Below are 17,113 nucleotides of genomic sequence, written 5' to 3' on the forward strand. Positions count from 1 at the left end.
CCTCAGTGACATATTTTGAATATATTGTATTAAATTCCATCCACTGATAGCCAGCTCTGGTTCTGCATCTCTCTCTGTTCCCCAGTTGTTGGACAGTTTGCCAACATCCAGCCTTTGCTGTGGTTGAAATGTGGCTATTCCAAAGCCAAGGCCATTTCCACATCAAGCTCTGTTTCGTGCTCAGCCCTTCTATCCTTCTCTGGAAAATAAAGCCGACCATTCAAAACTCCAGCATGCAATCTGACACAGAGCTATGCTTTTGATATCTAGTTTAGCTTAGTTTATTATTGCCGCTTGTACCAGGGTACAGTGAAAAGCTTTTTTGTTGCATGCTATCCAGTCCGCGAAAAGACTATACATGATTACAATCAAAACATCCACGGTGTAGTCAAGTCCATAACTACATTTTTTCCAATTCTATGTTGGGTTCAATCAGACTTCTAATAGGCTATGAAGCTGGGGACTCTAATGCTCTCCAAACAATGAGTTCACTTATGTCTTCATTTCTTCACCCTTCCCGATTCAAGTGACTGCTTTGAGCTTTGCCATTCCCCACAAACTCATAATCCTCCAAATTCAACGTTCGCTATCCACCCAAGCCCTAAATTTTGCAATTCCCTTCCTAACACCAACAACCCTTTGTTAATAATATTTTCCTCCAAAAATCTTATAAAGATGCATTATAATACCGACCAAACAATAAAGTTTGATTCAATTACTTACGGTTTCAGTTCTGTTTGCAGTTTCCTCAAAATCCTTTACACCCATTATTCCCTTGAGGCAAAAAGCCTTGCAGCCCACGAAACCCATTTGGCAATCAAAGAAAGGTTCTCCCATCAGCAGCACCTTGTCAAATAAAAGGATACATTATTCAGATTAAAATAATAAATGCTATGTGTGAAAAAGAAAAAAAAACTATTTTAATTTTCTAAAACATCCCAGCAAGTGAATTAGTGAAAAATAATACCCTATTTTTTAATTAAATATACAGTATAATATAGTTGAATGAATATAGTACACCCAAAGTATTCAACATAAATGAGCGTTAAAAGTAATATCTCAATAAGAATTAGTTACCATACTCAAAACGATAATTTCTCAACTCAATAATAAATTCATAGACACAAATCACAGTGCTGTCCTGAAGAAAATAAGACATTTATTTGCCCTGCAGATCCTCAAGCTTAGACACAAAATCTTGGAGTAACTCAGTGGGTCAGGCAGCATCTCTGGAGAAAAAGAATAGGTGCCGTTTTGGGTTGCAACCCTTCTTCAGACGGAAGGGTTCCAACCCGAAACGTCACCTCTTCTTTTTCTCCAGAGATACTGCCTGACCATCTAAATTACTCCAGTATTTTGTGTCTATCTTCAGTATAAACCAGCATCTACAGTTCCTTTCCACACAGATCGTCAAACTTGTTCCCCCATAGATTCTACCAAACCTTTTCTAGATCTTTTTCCTTGGGATCAGGATATTGGAAATGAATTAAAACCAAAATGCTGATTCGATGGAGATGCAATTTGTTTCCTTATCGTATCTCCGCCCGCACTGTGGCCTAACATCGAAGAGTTGACGGCCTTTGATGGAGACCAATTTTGAGAGCTCCTCCGCGGGTGCCTATGGGACTTTAACATAGCGGAGCTCGCGATCCCTTTGCCACGGATAGATCTCAGAGCTCCAACCGTGGGTGCTTGCAGACTTAGCATCATGGAGTCCGTGGTCTCTGGTCAGAGACCGATTTCGGGAACTCCAAGCCACGGGAGTTTCGACTGTCCCGACGCGGGCATTTCGACCGCCCCGACGTGGGAGTTTCGATCACCCGACGCAGGAGCTTCGACAGCCGGCTGCGGGAACTTCAATCGCCCCGACAGATGGTTTGACTGCCCCAACCGCGGGAGATTAAAGAGGAAGATGATTGGACTTTTTTGCCTTCCATCACAGTAAGGAATGTGGGGAATCCGCTGTGGTGGATGTTATGTAATTGTGTGTCTTGTTGCTTTTTTTCCCCGTATGACTGTATGGTAATTCGCATATCACTATACCTTAATTGGTACATGTGACAATAAAAGACCTTTGAAACCTTTGAAAATTATATCCATTAGCGGCTCAGTACTTAACTGCTCCCATTTAACTAGCATTTCTCTTTCGTCAAGAGTTCCTGGGAAGACTATAATATAATGAGCAGATAGTAAGTACCTCATCAAATAGCCACAAGTAAATATATGATAAAACCATCTTGACCTCGACTTCTTTTGAATTGGATCCTCAACTTCCTCATCCACAGACCACAGTCTGTCCGTATTGGTGGAAACGTGTCAACTTCGATAACAATCAGCACGGGAGCACCTCAAGGCTGCGTGCTCAGTCCCCTGCTGAACTCGCTCTATACTCATGACTGTGTAGCCGGACATAGTGCGAACTCCATCATCAAGTTCGCCGATGACACTGCTGTGGTTGGACGAATCACTGATGGTGATGAGTCAGAGTACAGAAGTGAGATCGACCGATTGAACAAATGGTGCCAACACAACAACCTGGCTCTCAACACCAGCAAAACCAAGGAACTGATTATGGACTATGGAAAGGGTAGGATAGGGACCCACAATCCCGTTTATATCACAATGGTGGAAAGGGTCAAAAACTTCAAATTCCTGGGCGTGCATATTTCCGAAGATCTTTCACGGTCCCAGCACACTGATGCAATTATAAAGAAGGCACATCAGTTCCTCTATTTCCTGAGAAGATTACGGAGAGTCGGTATGTCAAGGAGGACTCTCTCGAACTTCTACAGGTGCACAGTAGAGAGCATACTGACTGGCTGCATCGTGGCTTAGTTCGGCAACTTGAACGTCCAGGAGCGGAAAAGAAATGCAGAATGTTGTAACCACTGCCCAGTCCATCACCGGCTCTGACCTCCCCACCATCGAAGGGATCCATCGCAGTCGCTGCCTCAAAAAGGTTGCCAACATCATCAAAGACCCACACCATCCTGGCCACACACTCATCTCTCCGTTGCCATCAGGAAGAAGGTACAGGAGCTTGAAATCTGGAACATCCAGGTTCAGGAACAGATTCTTCCCCACAGCCATCAGGCTATTAAACACAACATCAAACAAGCTCTGAACAATAACAGTATATTATTACTATTGCACTTTATCAGTTTATTTATTGTGTATATATATGGATTATGGTATTTGGACACACTGAACTTTCATCTCCTGTTCTGTATTATGTTTACATATTCTGTTGTGCTGCAGCAAGCAAGAATTTCATTGTCCTATCTGGGACAGATGACAATAAAACTCTCTTGACTTGGCGTGACAAACCAGCGCAGATCATGGAAAAAGTTGGATACTTCTGGCGCCTTCGGAAAAGTTTAGATACAACCCAAATAGTACATTCTTCGGACCACACAATCGACCTTTTTCTTTATATTTTTACTGAAATATTTACAAGCATTTTAGATTAAGAGAGTCGGCTCATCAGACATTCACTAAGTTGCACTGATGTTCACAATTTATTTGGCTATTAGCCAACACTTAAATAAATCAATTATTAAATTAAGAACATGAATTTTTAATAAAATCATTAGTCAAAATGTTATTCCTATACTGTAAGTCATGAAAATAATACATAGACTCATCCAAACTATGACTTTGAACTTTTGCATAAATATGATCAATATAAATGTAGATTTAATTTTAAGGCCAGGCTTCAGCCTCCTTATCTCAACATATAATGGAAATCTGCTGTTAGAAAGGATAATAATTACTTCAGTCTTGGCTATTTCATGCAGATATTACTGCCAACTGAGAACAGTACACATACTTTTAATGGAAACAATAGATTTTATTTGGCACTTGCTTACTTTTACAAAGGGATTTCTGCATATTTGTCAGTTCATTAAATGGAAGTCCTTCCACAAAATATCAATTAAAGTTATTTTGTTTTTCTCACATATGCATTTTAGAAAACGCTTGCAAAGATGTTTTGAATACATGCACATTGAAAATGCAAAATTAGTAAACCACTGACAAAGTGTTATCACAGGAAGCTTTGATATTATTTTGGGCAAATACCTCGACAGTAGTTCCTTCTTGCTCCCAGCAAATCACTTCTTTTGATTTAACTTTCTGAGGGCTATAGTAGCTGCTCTCTGTTTGCATTTCCGTCAACTGTAATGAAATGACAATACTTCATTTCAAATACATTGCATATTAGCAATAAATAGTCATAACCTGTCATCTCAATACACAAAATTGCTGCAGACAAATTAGTCTTTACATTTCAACCAAATTCTGTTATTACACAGGAAACAGGTGCAGAAAAACAGCTGCAAATTATTATCCACATCAGGATATAAGTCTCACTGTTGACTATGATTTAATCACATCTAGATAATGACATGTATTTTGAACATAAGGTTAATGTTAAACTTCTCATGTTAACAATTTCTTTACATCTGCTGGTCAAATACCTTCATCACTGTCAAGTCCATATCTTTATTTGACTGAATAATTATGCAACTGGATGTGAAAATTAAAAAAAACTTGCAGTCTTGCAAATCAACTGTAAAAGGTTTGAGGGAAAGATGCTAACATGGATATTTTTTCTATGTTTCAAAAGTTAAATCTGAACCAATGGCATCTAGCTACAGAATTTCATAATCAATCAGCAAGAAGTTTTAGAAATTGTCAAATTGAATTCAGATTCCAAACAATTACCAATGGTTAACTCACCCTTGACAGTTATCTCAATTATACTGTCATGATTGGAAGCAATATTCATTCCTACAGTATGGAAATACCCACAGCTCTCATTACAAATCCATTTCCATTGCTCATGTTGTGTAACTCATGTTACACATGTTGGCTTTACATAGCTATGTTAATATGCCATAAGGTAAAGAGTTATGCATAACATAACTAGCTTCATCTGTCAGCAATTATTTCAGCGGAAAGCAATTAATTGATTAGAGGAACTCAATCTAGAAGAACAATTTTAAGCATTATTAAATCAACAGTAGGATTAATTTGGCATCTTGTTATACTGGAGAGATCTCAACAGTATAGAACAATAAGGCAGCAACGTGAGACTATTTCTGTTCCAAAGTTAAGTGTAAATTAATTTCAAATTTTTTTACTGGGCAATTAGAACAATTGCTAAGTAATACTTCTGAAAATTGGCATGATTATTAGTTTAGTTGAGGATTGGTAATCATGCATTGTGAATATTATGTCATTACAGCTGGAAACCTTTAACATATTAAATAAAAATTGAACAAAATGCCAAGATAAATTTAAAAATGTATTGAGAGGTCCTGAAATTAGTTCACAATAAAATATTATATTTCAATTTTGCTAAATTAGGTTAAAATCTCAATCCTTTCCCAATTGTAGTTTTCAGGGTTTTATTTTAAACAGCTACTACTGAAGCTACTGTTCAAGATCTGCTTCTCCAGAACAGGCATTTTGGCAAATTGAACAATTCACATGGTGATGCTCAACTACTTAGCCAGTGTGGTGAATCTGCGGAATTAATTGCCACAGGTGGCCGTGGAGACCTGTGGGTATTTTTAAAGTGGAGATTGTTGATTAGGAAGGGCGTCAAAGGTTACGGGGAGACGATAGAAGAATGGAATTCAGGGGGAAAAATACACGAGCCACAGCTGAATCATGGAGCACACTCGATGGGCTGAATGGTCTAATTTTGCTCCATGTCTTACTGCCTAATTTTTACAGGAATAACATGATAAAAGCTGCAGCTGTTTACCCACACATGATAAAAGATTGTTCAATAAAATATTACTGAGTCACAGACACATCAAGCCCTTCAGCCTACCGAGCCAACATAAACCATCAAACACACACTTACACTAATCCTACACCGATCCCATGTTTCATTATTTCAAAATTCTCATTAATTCAAGGCAGAAAATGTTGGAAACACTTGGCAGGTCAGGCAGCACTGTTCTTGTTCCTTCGTTATCACCACTTCCACAGCCAACAATGAACCATTGTGGGCTCCACCTTTTCTTGGTCATTGGCGCTGGATTTGATTTGTTCTGTGCCTTTTCATACTTCCAGTTTCCCTCTCCCCTGACTCGAAAAGTCACCTATTCCTTTTCTCCAGAGATGCTGCCTGCCCGCTGAGTTGATCCAGCATTTTGTGTCCATCACCCAAAAAGGTAAAACAATTTGGTTTAGTTTAGAGATACAGCGTGGAAATAGGCTCTTTGGCCCACAGAGTCTAACACTATCCTACATAGGACGACAGATGGCACAATAGGCTAAGTGTTCGGCTGGCAACCGGAAGGTAGCTGGTTCGAATCCCGCTTGGAGTGTATACTGTCGTTGTGTCCTTGGGCAAGACACTTCACCCACCTTTGCCTGTGTGTGTCCTTGGGCAAGACACTTCACCCACCTTTGCCTGTCTGTATGGAAGTAATTGTGTGAAGCACTTTGGGGTCAATGCAAGTTGACTAAAAATGTGCTATATAAATAAAGACATTATTATTATTATTATTATTACACACACGAGGGACATAGACAATTTAAAATTTAACCAAGCCAATTAACCTACAAACCTGCATGTCTTTAGAGTGTGGGAGGAAACTGAAACACCCAGAGAAAACCAACGCAGGTCACAGGGAGAACGTACAAACTCCGTACCGACAGCACCCATAGGATCGAACCCAGGTCCTTGGCAGCAACTCTAAAGCTGCGTCACCGTTGTTTCAAGAAATGCTGCCTGATCGGCTGAGTGTTTCCAACAATTTCTGTTTTCATTTCAATTTTCCAGCTGCTACAATTTTTAATTTGTATTAAACCAACACAGCACGCTATGTCTTCCATAAACAGATGAAAGAAGATGACAGGGTTTAATTTATTTAGAACAATACAGCATAGGAACAGACACTTCAGCCAACGATGTCTGTGCTGATCATGTTGCCAATTTAAACTAATCCCATTTGCCTGCAAATAGTAATCATCCCTCCATTCCCTGTCTGTTCATGCGCCTGTCAAAATGCCTCTTAAACGTTCCTATTGTATCTGCTTCCACCACATCCCCTGGCAGCACGATTGATCCCCTGGTCAGTCATTCCTTTGCTTCCACAGATCCTATTCAATCTGTTTTTTTGACAATGGCGGACAAAATAACATAGGTTTTTTGTTTTTAATATCTATCGATTAGCCCACGCTGAAAATGCAGATATTCAAATACCAGGCTACAAGACTGACACCGAGTAGGATTACGAGTCATTAACTGCAACACAGCTGCAGTACCCTGATCATTTAACTCTGCTTGTGGGGAGATTTGTTGTGTTCAGTTTTGGATGCTACATTTCCTTCATTATAACACACTGACCTTATTGAAAAACTATGTCATACTGGGAGTGTGAAAGATATTTCAAGCCATTGTTTCTTTGCATTATAATGGTGACTTAATAAAAATCTCAAGAAGAATGCCTGACCCACTTATTTGTTTTTCACTCGAGAATCCAGCTGGAGTTTCTTGTGTCTCGAAAAGAATATACTTTGACTGCATGTTTCCATTCTAACGCAGTAGTTTCTCACCATAATTTGCACAAAATCAATGCAAGAACGAGCATAATGTAAAAGGGAAATTGGGATTACCTGGAACTTTAGTTTTCACAATTTCTTGAAATAGTTTTAAAAACATAATGTCAGAAGCTGGTCTGCCTATAATACTGACCATGAACCCTGGGTGACTTAATAAGCTCTGTTTGCTTCTGCCAATCGTCCTCATTTGCAGACTTCTGAGAGAGGTCTCGAAATTACAGGCTGACGATTTACAGCATTGTAGCAGTCAACAAATTCGAAGCAAGACAGGACAAAGTAGATGTCTGAACACATTAAATAGTTGATCATAAAGCAAACAAAGTCAATTTAGTAGGAAAACAAAGTCTGTTTAAAATGTATGGAGCGAAGGAAATAGGCAACGTTTCGGGCCGAAACCCTTACCCCGTAACGTTGCCTATTTCCTTCGCTCCATAGATGCTGCTGCACCTGCTGAGTTTCTCCAGCTTTTTTGTGTACCTTCGATTTTCCAGCATCTGCAGTTCCTTCTTAAACACTCTGTTTAAAATGTGTTGGAAGGAAATGCAGATTCTGGTTTATACCAAAGATGGACACAAAATGCTGGAGTAACCCAACCAACCATAAAGAATTCAACATGCTACCACATCATACTAACATTTTAATACCCAACCAAAAATGATCAAAAATTCCATCAATATTTTAACATACTAAAGTATCAGAGAACATGCGTGTCAAATAATTGTCGACTACTGCCTGGTTCTCACAAACCTTAAAAGTGACTGATGCCTTGGTGCAGTAGAATCCCACTGAAACCACAGGATCCTTGGGAGGCAATGATCGCAGCAGATTTATTTTAATGCCATCTTCATCTACTTCGTAGCTCTCCTCTCCCTCCTCAGAAGAACTGACCAGCGCAGGAACAAGGGACCATGCCCAAGATACCCATCCTTGATCGTCATCCTGTTGCTGAAGAAACTGTTGTACATCTGCAGTCTGGTACAGTACTCCATGTTGTCCTTGAATCCCAACTTCAGATTCATCACCTAGCGAGAGAGAGACACAAACACAGTGTGGTTTAGAGTCAAAGAGTTGTAAAGTACGAAATAGGCCCTTCAGCCCAACTCATTCATGCCGACCAAGATGTCCCATTTAAGCTAGTCCTATTTGCCCACATTCCTCTAAATATTTCCTAACCATGTACCTCTCCCATTGACTTTTAATGCTGTGACATAAACCCGTTTCTCTCTCCATTGAGGATGGCACAACGGCGCAGCGGTAGAGTGCCAGAGTGCCGGGTTCGAACCTGACCATGGCTGCTGTCAGTACAGAGTTTGTACGTTCTCCCTGTGACCACGTGGGCTTTATCGGGTGCTCTAGTTTCCTTCCACACTCTAAAGATGTACAAGTTTGTAGGCTAATTGGCTTTGGAAAAATTGTGAAATTGTCCCTCGTGTGTTGGATAATGTTAGTGAATGGGGTGATCGCTGGTGGGAGCGGACTCAGTCGGCCAAAAGGCTGTTTCCACACTGTATCTCTAAAATAAAGATAACGCCTGACCTGCTGAGCGTTTTCAGTATTTATTTCTGGTTTTAGATTTTCATAGGGGGTTTTTGCTTCAGCTGCTGAAGAAGCAGCATCATAGACTGGAATTGAGTTTGTTTGAGTTTAGAAACATAGAAAAATGGGTGCAGGAGTAGGCCATTCGGCCCTTCGAGCCAGCACCGCCACTCGGCCCTTCGAGCTAGCACCGTCATTCAACATGATCATGGCTGATCATTTAAAATCAGTATCCCGTTCCTGCTTTTACCCCACATACCTTGATTCCTTTAGCCCCAAGAGCTAAATCTAACTCTCTCTTGAGAACATTCAGTAAATTGACCTCCACTGCCTTCTGTGGCAGAGGATTCCACAGATTCACAACTCTCTGGGTGAAAACATTTTTCCTCATCTCAGTTCTAAATGGCCTGCCCCTTATTCTTAAGCTGTGACCCCTGGTTTTGAACTCCCTCAACATCGGGAATTTTTTTCCTGCATCCAGCCTGTCCAATCCCTTAAGAATCATATATGCTTCTATAGATCCCCTCTCGTCCTAAATTCCAGTGAATACAAGACCAGTCAATCCATTCTATCATCATATGTCAGTGCCGCCATCCCTGGAATTAAGCTAGTGAACCTGCACTGCATTATCTACACTAAACCCAAGCCGCAGCCTCTGGGCCCTATGCTAGGCCCAGGACCCACAGTCCACACAAGGTCACTCCGTTTAGTTCATTGTCACGTGTACTAGGTACAGTGAAAAGCTTTTGTTGCGTGCTAACCAGGTTAAAGCTGAAGCTGAAGTTGAAGCTAAACTGGAAGATTAAGACTAACATTGTTAGTTATGAGTTTTCAGCTCTGAGTTGAGTTGATGGGAAGGTGGAAAAGGAGTGAATGCAGTATTCTGTGCAAGCTTAGAATTCAGCAGAAGCAAGACAAGATGATTTTGCAACACTGGCAGAGCACGGTATTCCTGTGGATAGAGTCAAAGAGTCATCGAGTGATACAGCTGGAAATAGTGGTAACAGGCCCTTTGGCCAAACTTGCCCACAATGGTCAACATGCCCTAGCGACCCTAGTCCCACCTGCCTGCATTTGGCCCATATCCCTCCAAACCTGTCCTATCCATGTACCTGTCCAACCATTTCTTAAATGGCGGTACAGTCCCTGCCTCAACTACCACCTCTGGCATCTTGTTCCATACACCCACCGCCCTTTGTTTGAAAAAGCTACCCCTCAGATTTCTATTAAATCTTTTCCCATTCACTTTGAACCTATGTCCTCTGGTCCTCGATTCCCCTACTTTGGGTAAAATACTCTATGCATCTACCCAATCTATTTCTCTCATGATTTTATACACCTCTATAAGATAACCCCTCATCCTCCTACGCTCCATGGAATAGAGACCCAAACAACTCAACCTCTCCAGATAACTCACACCCTCAAGTCCCGGCACCATCCTCGTAAATCTTTTCTGAACCCTTTCAAGCTTGACAATATCTTTCCTATACACGATGCCCAGTACTGAACACAATATTCTAAATGCGGCCTCACCAACGTCTTATACAACTGCAACATGAACTCCCAACTTTTATACTCAATACTCTGACTGATTAAGGCCAAGGTGACAAAATCTTTTGACCACCCTACCTACCTGCGACTCCACCTTCCAAGCATGCACCTGCACTCCGAGATCCTTCTGCTCCACAACACTCCCCAGAGCCCTACCGTTCACTGTGTAGGTCCTGCCCATGTTTGACTTCACGAAATGCAACATCTCCCATTTCTCTGCATTAAATTCAATTTCTGGCAGTATTGATGCATGATAAAGCCAAGTCATCCCGTGGAGATGAGGTACCACCAGGAGCGGAATACCATCCTTCTTCTGTATGACCAGCAAGTGGGTTCTTCCCCTTATCCCCTGCCATGCCATTTACGCCCTTCCCCAACAGCACTAATCTCATCATCACCGACTTCACCTTCTATCTCACTTCAACCATTACAGGTCATGCTTCCAATTCTTCAAATTAACAAACTGAAAACCAAGATGTACATTCTCCCTCTGTGTAAACTTGGTGTATATTAAGATCATAGGATTTGAAAATGTATTCTTCAACGCAATGCAATGCAATGTACAATATTTAATAAAGATGAATCTTCATAAATAAAGAATATTACTTAACAAATGCTTGAATTTCAGCAAAGTTTCCAACATTTCACATTTTAAAAATCTCTAAGGCTCTCAAATGGCTCAGGAGTGAAATGTTTTTACACAACATAAATCAAAATAAAGAGGTGATGGACTGAAAAATAAATCTATTCTTGGTAACAACTCTTGGCTGTCAACAAGGAAAGCAAAGCCACGAAGAGTGACTAATCATATGTGACTGGGCAGCTTCAGAAAGCCTCCCCTCCCTTATTTACAATCTGCCCCACTCCCTCCTCAACCCCTGTTACTCAATGTCTACCCTTTCCCCACCTGGTTTCATCTGACATCAATCACCTTGATTCACTTATTACTTGCCAACTCCCCCCAAACCCCTCTCCATCACCTCTTTATACAGCCACCTCTCCTTTCCACTCTCAGTCCCAATGCAAGTTTTCGACCAGAAATGTCAAAAATACCTTTGCTCCACAACTGCTGCCTGACCCACTGGGTTCCTCCAGCAGTTTGATTTTTGCTCCACATCCCAGCATCTGCAGTCTTGTGTGTCATTTAATGGCTGATACACTGACCATGCCAAGAAACAATAATGGAATACTTCAACATTGCCGAGATAAACAGGGTACTGATTGTGGATGATCAGCCATGGTCACAGTGAATGGCGGTGCTGGCTCGAAGGGCCGAATGGCCTACTCCTGCACCTATTGTCTATAGTCTAAATGCAGCTAAAAAAAGTTCAAGAACATCAATACCATCCATGACAAGGCAGCAACTCGAGAGGCACTCCATTCATCATTATGAACACTCACTTGGTTTCCTTTCAGTAGTTTCCATTCATCATTATGAACATTCACTGAGCATGGTAATTGGGCCTTCGGCCCACTGAGCCCATAAGGCTAACAATTGACCGCCGCAAACCTGGGAGGACAATTGGTTTATTTATACACTCGATTCTTTGTATTTTTTTTATTTGACCTATCAAGCCAGCTCTGCTATTGAAGAAGATAATGACTGATCTGATCTTAAGAACGTAAAACAAAAATTCAGGAATAGGCCATACAGTCGCTCTTGCATGCTCTGCCACTCAATAGAATTATGGTGTTCTTTTAACTCAGCACATCTTTCCTACACTAATTATGTATGATACCTTTAATACCTACAATTCCATTGATCCCTTTCTCGAATACAATCAGCAGCCGAACCTCCACAGGCTGCTAGAGTGTAAAATTCGAAAAACGACACAATTTTCTGAAGAAATTTCAACTCGTTTCTACCCTATTTTGAGACTGTCACCACTGATTCTCGGCACACCAGCCCGGAGATACATTATCTTATCTACTATGTCAAACTCTGTTCTATGTCCCAACAATACCAATCAACAATACGAAACGTAGAGAATTTAGGACCAAAGATGGACACAAAAATACTGGAGTAACGATGCGGCTCAGGCAGCATCTCTGGAGAGAAAGAATGAGTCAAGACCTTTTTTCAGTGAGAATCAGGGGAGAGAGGGTAAAGAGATATGGAAGGGGACAGATCAAAGAAGAAGATGACAAGGAAATGTAGAATGGTTAAATGTTAGCTGAGGGGAAGGTGACAAGGAGGCATAGAATCAGTAAAATTAATCAGCAGGATAGTGAAACTAGTCGGAGAACTAGGGTGGAAGAGGGTCGGAGACAAAACAAGGGCTACTTAAAGTTAGAGAAATCAATATTCATACCGCTGGGTTGTAAGCTGCCCAAGCGAAGACTATGGTTTAAGACCAGTCTGCTCAAACTCTCTGCACACTACAAATCAGTCATTTCAGGAGACAATCTGGTGATGCTGCATTCTGCACACTCACATAGCAATTAAAGTAAACCTCTGATAATCTAGCATCTGATTGTTCCAAAGTCCTCATGGTTTGGCATCTTGCTCAATCATTAGAACCGAATGTGAGCCAAGAGTCCAGGGTGGGGTGCACCATGGAAACCATGGACTGGCTCTCAGCCTGCAGCCTGAGTCGTGAACATCGGTAGTCAGGAACCTTGATAAGTTTCTTTCAATTCATTGGTCCTTGTAAAAAAAATTAATCAGACTGGCTTCAGAACCCAGTCTGAAGAAGGGTTCCGACTCGAAACGTCACCAATCCACGTTTTCCAGGGATACTGGCTGACCTGCTGATTTACTCCAGCACTTTGTGTCTTTTTTTGTCAACCAGGATCTGCAGTTCCCTGTATCATCGGAAATTAAAATGCATTTGCATATTAGTAGGAGCAACATCCTATAATATGGAAAACGTCAGTCCAACATCACCCCAATGTCGTACAGACACTAGATTTTCAGTTTTCTTATCCACCCTCCTTTGGCAGAGAGACCCGACTTATTCAGTTTACCAGGCGAGGTGTCAACCAGACCAATATAATTGAAGCAAGTCAACTCTACTCTTATTACCAAATTCTGTTCTTCTAAAGGCCAACCTACAATTTGCCCTTCTCATGGTTTAATTGGCGTCAGATTAATTTCCCTGCCTCACTGACAACGTTTTTGACCTCTCAATTGAAGATAAATCTAGTTTAGCCTTGAATGACCAAACCTCCGCAGTGTAGAAGATTTATGACTCTTCATCTCCATTGATCCCTTAATCTGTAATTACTGTATGTCTTCCAATCTGGATTTCCCCACATAACTTGTTTTCCTGTATATCTGGTTACCTTCAACACATCCAGCTACAATACACTTGGTTTCTTCACATAAATCATGTACACTGATGGCAAATATTTATAGCTGTGGCATTGATTCCTGTGACACTCCACTAATTATATCTTAGCAACCTGAAAATATCCTATTTATCCAATACTGATTTCTGCAAGCTTGGCATTCTCCTGCATGCCAGTATGATTTCACCAATGCTCTTAGCTGGTACAGTAACTTTTTGCGTATCTTATTAACTGTTTTCTGGATACCCGAATATATCCCCTTTGCCAGTATTTTCGATCCACTATACCTCTGAAGTTCGAAAGCAGTGACCATGAAGCTCAAGAATAGCTTCTTCCTCAAAGTACGCACCACCAGACTCAGGAATACCTTCTTTCCCTCTGTTATCAGGCTTCTGAATGGTCAATCTATAAACTAGGGTACTGTTCGACTCACCGCTAACTATTTGAGGAATTGGACTTTGTCTATGGAACTAATATGCTACAAGGCTGAGAACTATATTCTGTCTCTGTATCTTCCCCTTTGCTCTATCTTTTGTATTTATTTTGACTTGATTTTATTTATAAGGTATATCCAATCTATTTGGGTAGCATACAAAACAATACTTTAAAATCAGTATACGTGACAATAATAAACATAGTTAACAACCATCAGGCTCTTGAAAACTACACAACACGAACCTCGACCATGAACTATGGACTGTCTTTGGTTGCATCAAAGACTTTGGGATTCTTTGGCACAAGTATTAGGATTATTAATTTCTTGACTTTTTGTTTATTATATATTATCTAACTATACTGTGCACAGGCATGTTATGCTGTTGCAAGTAAATATTTCATTGTTCCATTGTCGGTGCATATGACAATCTAGCACTCTAGATTCTTGATCTCTTCCCCTGCTCATTACATCCATGGTACCACCTGCCGATTCCTCTCTGGATCATTCATAATCCTGACGTGTAAAAATATAATTGTTCCTTTTTTAGATTACAGATACAGCGCAGAATCCCCGCACACCAAATATTCCCGCACATTAACACTAACCTTGCACACACTGGGGGAAATTTACAATTTTACTGAAGCCAATTAACCTACAAACCTGTACGTCTTTGGAGTGTGGGAGGAAATCAGAGCACCCAGAGAAAACCTATGCAGTCACAGGGGGAATGTACAAACTCCGCACATACAGCATCCGTAGTCAGGATCGAACCCGAGTCTCTGGCGCTGTGAGGCAGCAACTCTACCGCTGCACCACCATGCCACCCCTTGTTGTCACAAATTTTCGATCCAACAGCACTGTAAAAGATCTGCAGGAGGACTGCAGATGTTACCAAGTTTTGGTAGCACATACTGCCCTTCTCAGCCCATATTCTATAATTAAATGTAAAGATTATATGATCAAAAGTACTGCATGTATAACAGCAGATTTTATTCCTTCACATTTTAATGATTAGTAAAATTTAGAAAAAATAGATTTTTCTCTTTTACTTCTTTCCTGTAATCCCTACCTTTGCTGCCTTCCTTCTCTCTAGTGTAGCTTCTGTACATATTTTATTTTACATAAAAATAGATATTCCAATTGACATAATGATTTTTCAATCCATGAAAAATTCTTCAATGTGATTGATGGATGAGAAACTCAGCCCCTGCTCACTGTTTATACAGGTCCGAGACTTTCTTCAGAAGGTACAAACCTGTTTCAGAATCTCAATGACCTGAATTTGCCGCACAAGCTCCCATAAAGAAAATGGTGTATTTTAAGTACAGCTAAAGATTATTGCTATGTGTTCACTGCTTTCCGTAAACTCCCTGGCTGACAATGAGAAAATTAATTATTTGTGGATAACCATTAAGGGGCTGTCCCACTTGGGCGACCTAATCCACGAGTTCTGGCGAGTTTGCCCTTGACTCATACTCGCAGCATGGTCGACACGAGGTCGTAGGAGATCTTTGTAACTCTCCTTCATGCTCGAGAGTAGTCCCCATGTACTCGAGGCCTCAGCTAGGTCGCGGCGTATTTTTCAACATGTTGAAAAATGCCTGCGAGTAAAAAAAGGTTGCCATGGAAAAAAATCAATACTTTTTTTACTCGTAGGTTTAGTCGTAGTAGGTCATAGTAGGTCGTAGTAGGTCGGCATGTTCGTTGTAGGTAATCGAGGGTAGTCGAAGGTAATCAAAGGTAGTCGAAGGTCGTCGTAGATAGTCTTCATCATAGTTGAAGGGAGGTCGAAGGAGGTCATTTTCACTCTCCACTATTCGGTGTCCAATTTTCCTGTAGTTAGTCGTAGCTAGTCAAAGCTAGTCTTCAACATAGTCAAAGGAAGTCGAAGGAGGTCTTCTACATAGTCGAAGGAGGTCTTCAACATGACATTTTTTCAAACTCTCCTAAACTCTTCTAAACTCGCCAATTAGGTCACCCAAGTGGGACAGCCCCTTTAATTCTGAAGAAGGATCCTGATCTGAAAGAATTTGCCATTACATTCCCACCAGCGATGCTGCCTGACCCGCTGAGTTACAATAGCACTTTATGTTTTGCTTAGCATTTAAGCAAAATTGGACAGCATCAACAAATAGAGACAATGATCTATCCAATGTTGTTTCTTAAACCTTTACCCTGCCAGCACTGAATTTATTTTATAGCATACCTGTTAAATAAAACGTAACATTTCTATATTTTTCCAATCACCCACAATTTATAATCTCTGCTTAAATTCTCTAATCGCTACGACAGAAGATTTGGACAACTGTCCAAAAAAGTCAAATCCTACCCCTCCCAACAAAGTTCACAATTATTTAAAAAAAGTAACAATAGGAATTATAGTTTATAAAATAGGTCGAAATACTATTCTGAACCATGTGAGATTCTATCCAAGTATCTTGATCTCAGGTTAATAGAGAAGTGATAGATTCCTAGATGTCAAGTAAAATGGTATTTGGCAAAAATGCATACATCTATAAGAAAAATGAATGGCCATTGAGTAAGTGTTCCCAAGGTGACAGTGAAACAAAATTGGCCCTATTACTACCATTAACCAATACCTCTAACCCACCATTAAACAAAATTCTACCACTTTGAAAATGAAGCATCCTAATTCATGCCTACATTTAAAAAATATCTACAAGACATATTCTACCGCCACAAAATGTTCCATAC

General features: G+C 40.5%; 1 protein-coding gene across 6 annotated transcripts in view; it reads right to left on the minus strand.

The window, feature by feature from the left end:
* Positions 1-17,113, minus strand: part of vps13b (vacuolar protein sorting 13 homolog B) — an 806,769-nt gene that overhangs the window by 680,216 nt on the left and 109,440 nt on the right. For all 6 annotated transcript variants that reach the window (XM_033019455.1, XM_033019454.1, XM_033019453.1 and 3 more), the window contains exons 8-10: positions 8,332-8,606; positions 4,081-4,176; positions 724-846 (exon numbers count right to left, since the gene is read on the minus strand). In XM_033019455.1, coding sequence (XP_032875346.1) covers positions 724-846; positions 4,081-4,176; positions 8,332-8,606 — 494 coding nt within the window. The remainder of the gene's footprint in view (positions 1-723; positions 847-4,080; positions 4,177-8,331; positions 8,607-17,113) is intronic.

The sequence above is a fragment of the Amblyraja radiata genome, chromosome 4 (genome assembly GCF_010909765.2).
Source record: "Amblyraja radiata isolate CabotCenter1 chromosome 4, sAmbRad1.1.pri, whole genome shotgun sequence".
Classification (NCBI taxonomy): Eukaryota; Metazoa; Chordata; class Chondrichthyes; order Rajiformes; family Rajidae; genus Amblyraja; species Amblyraja radiata.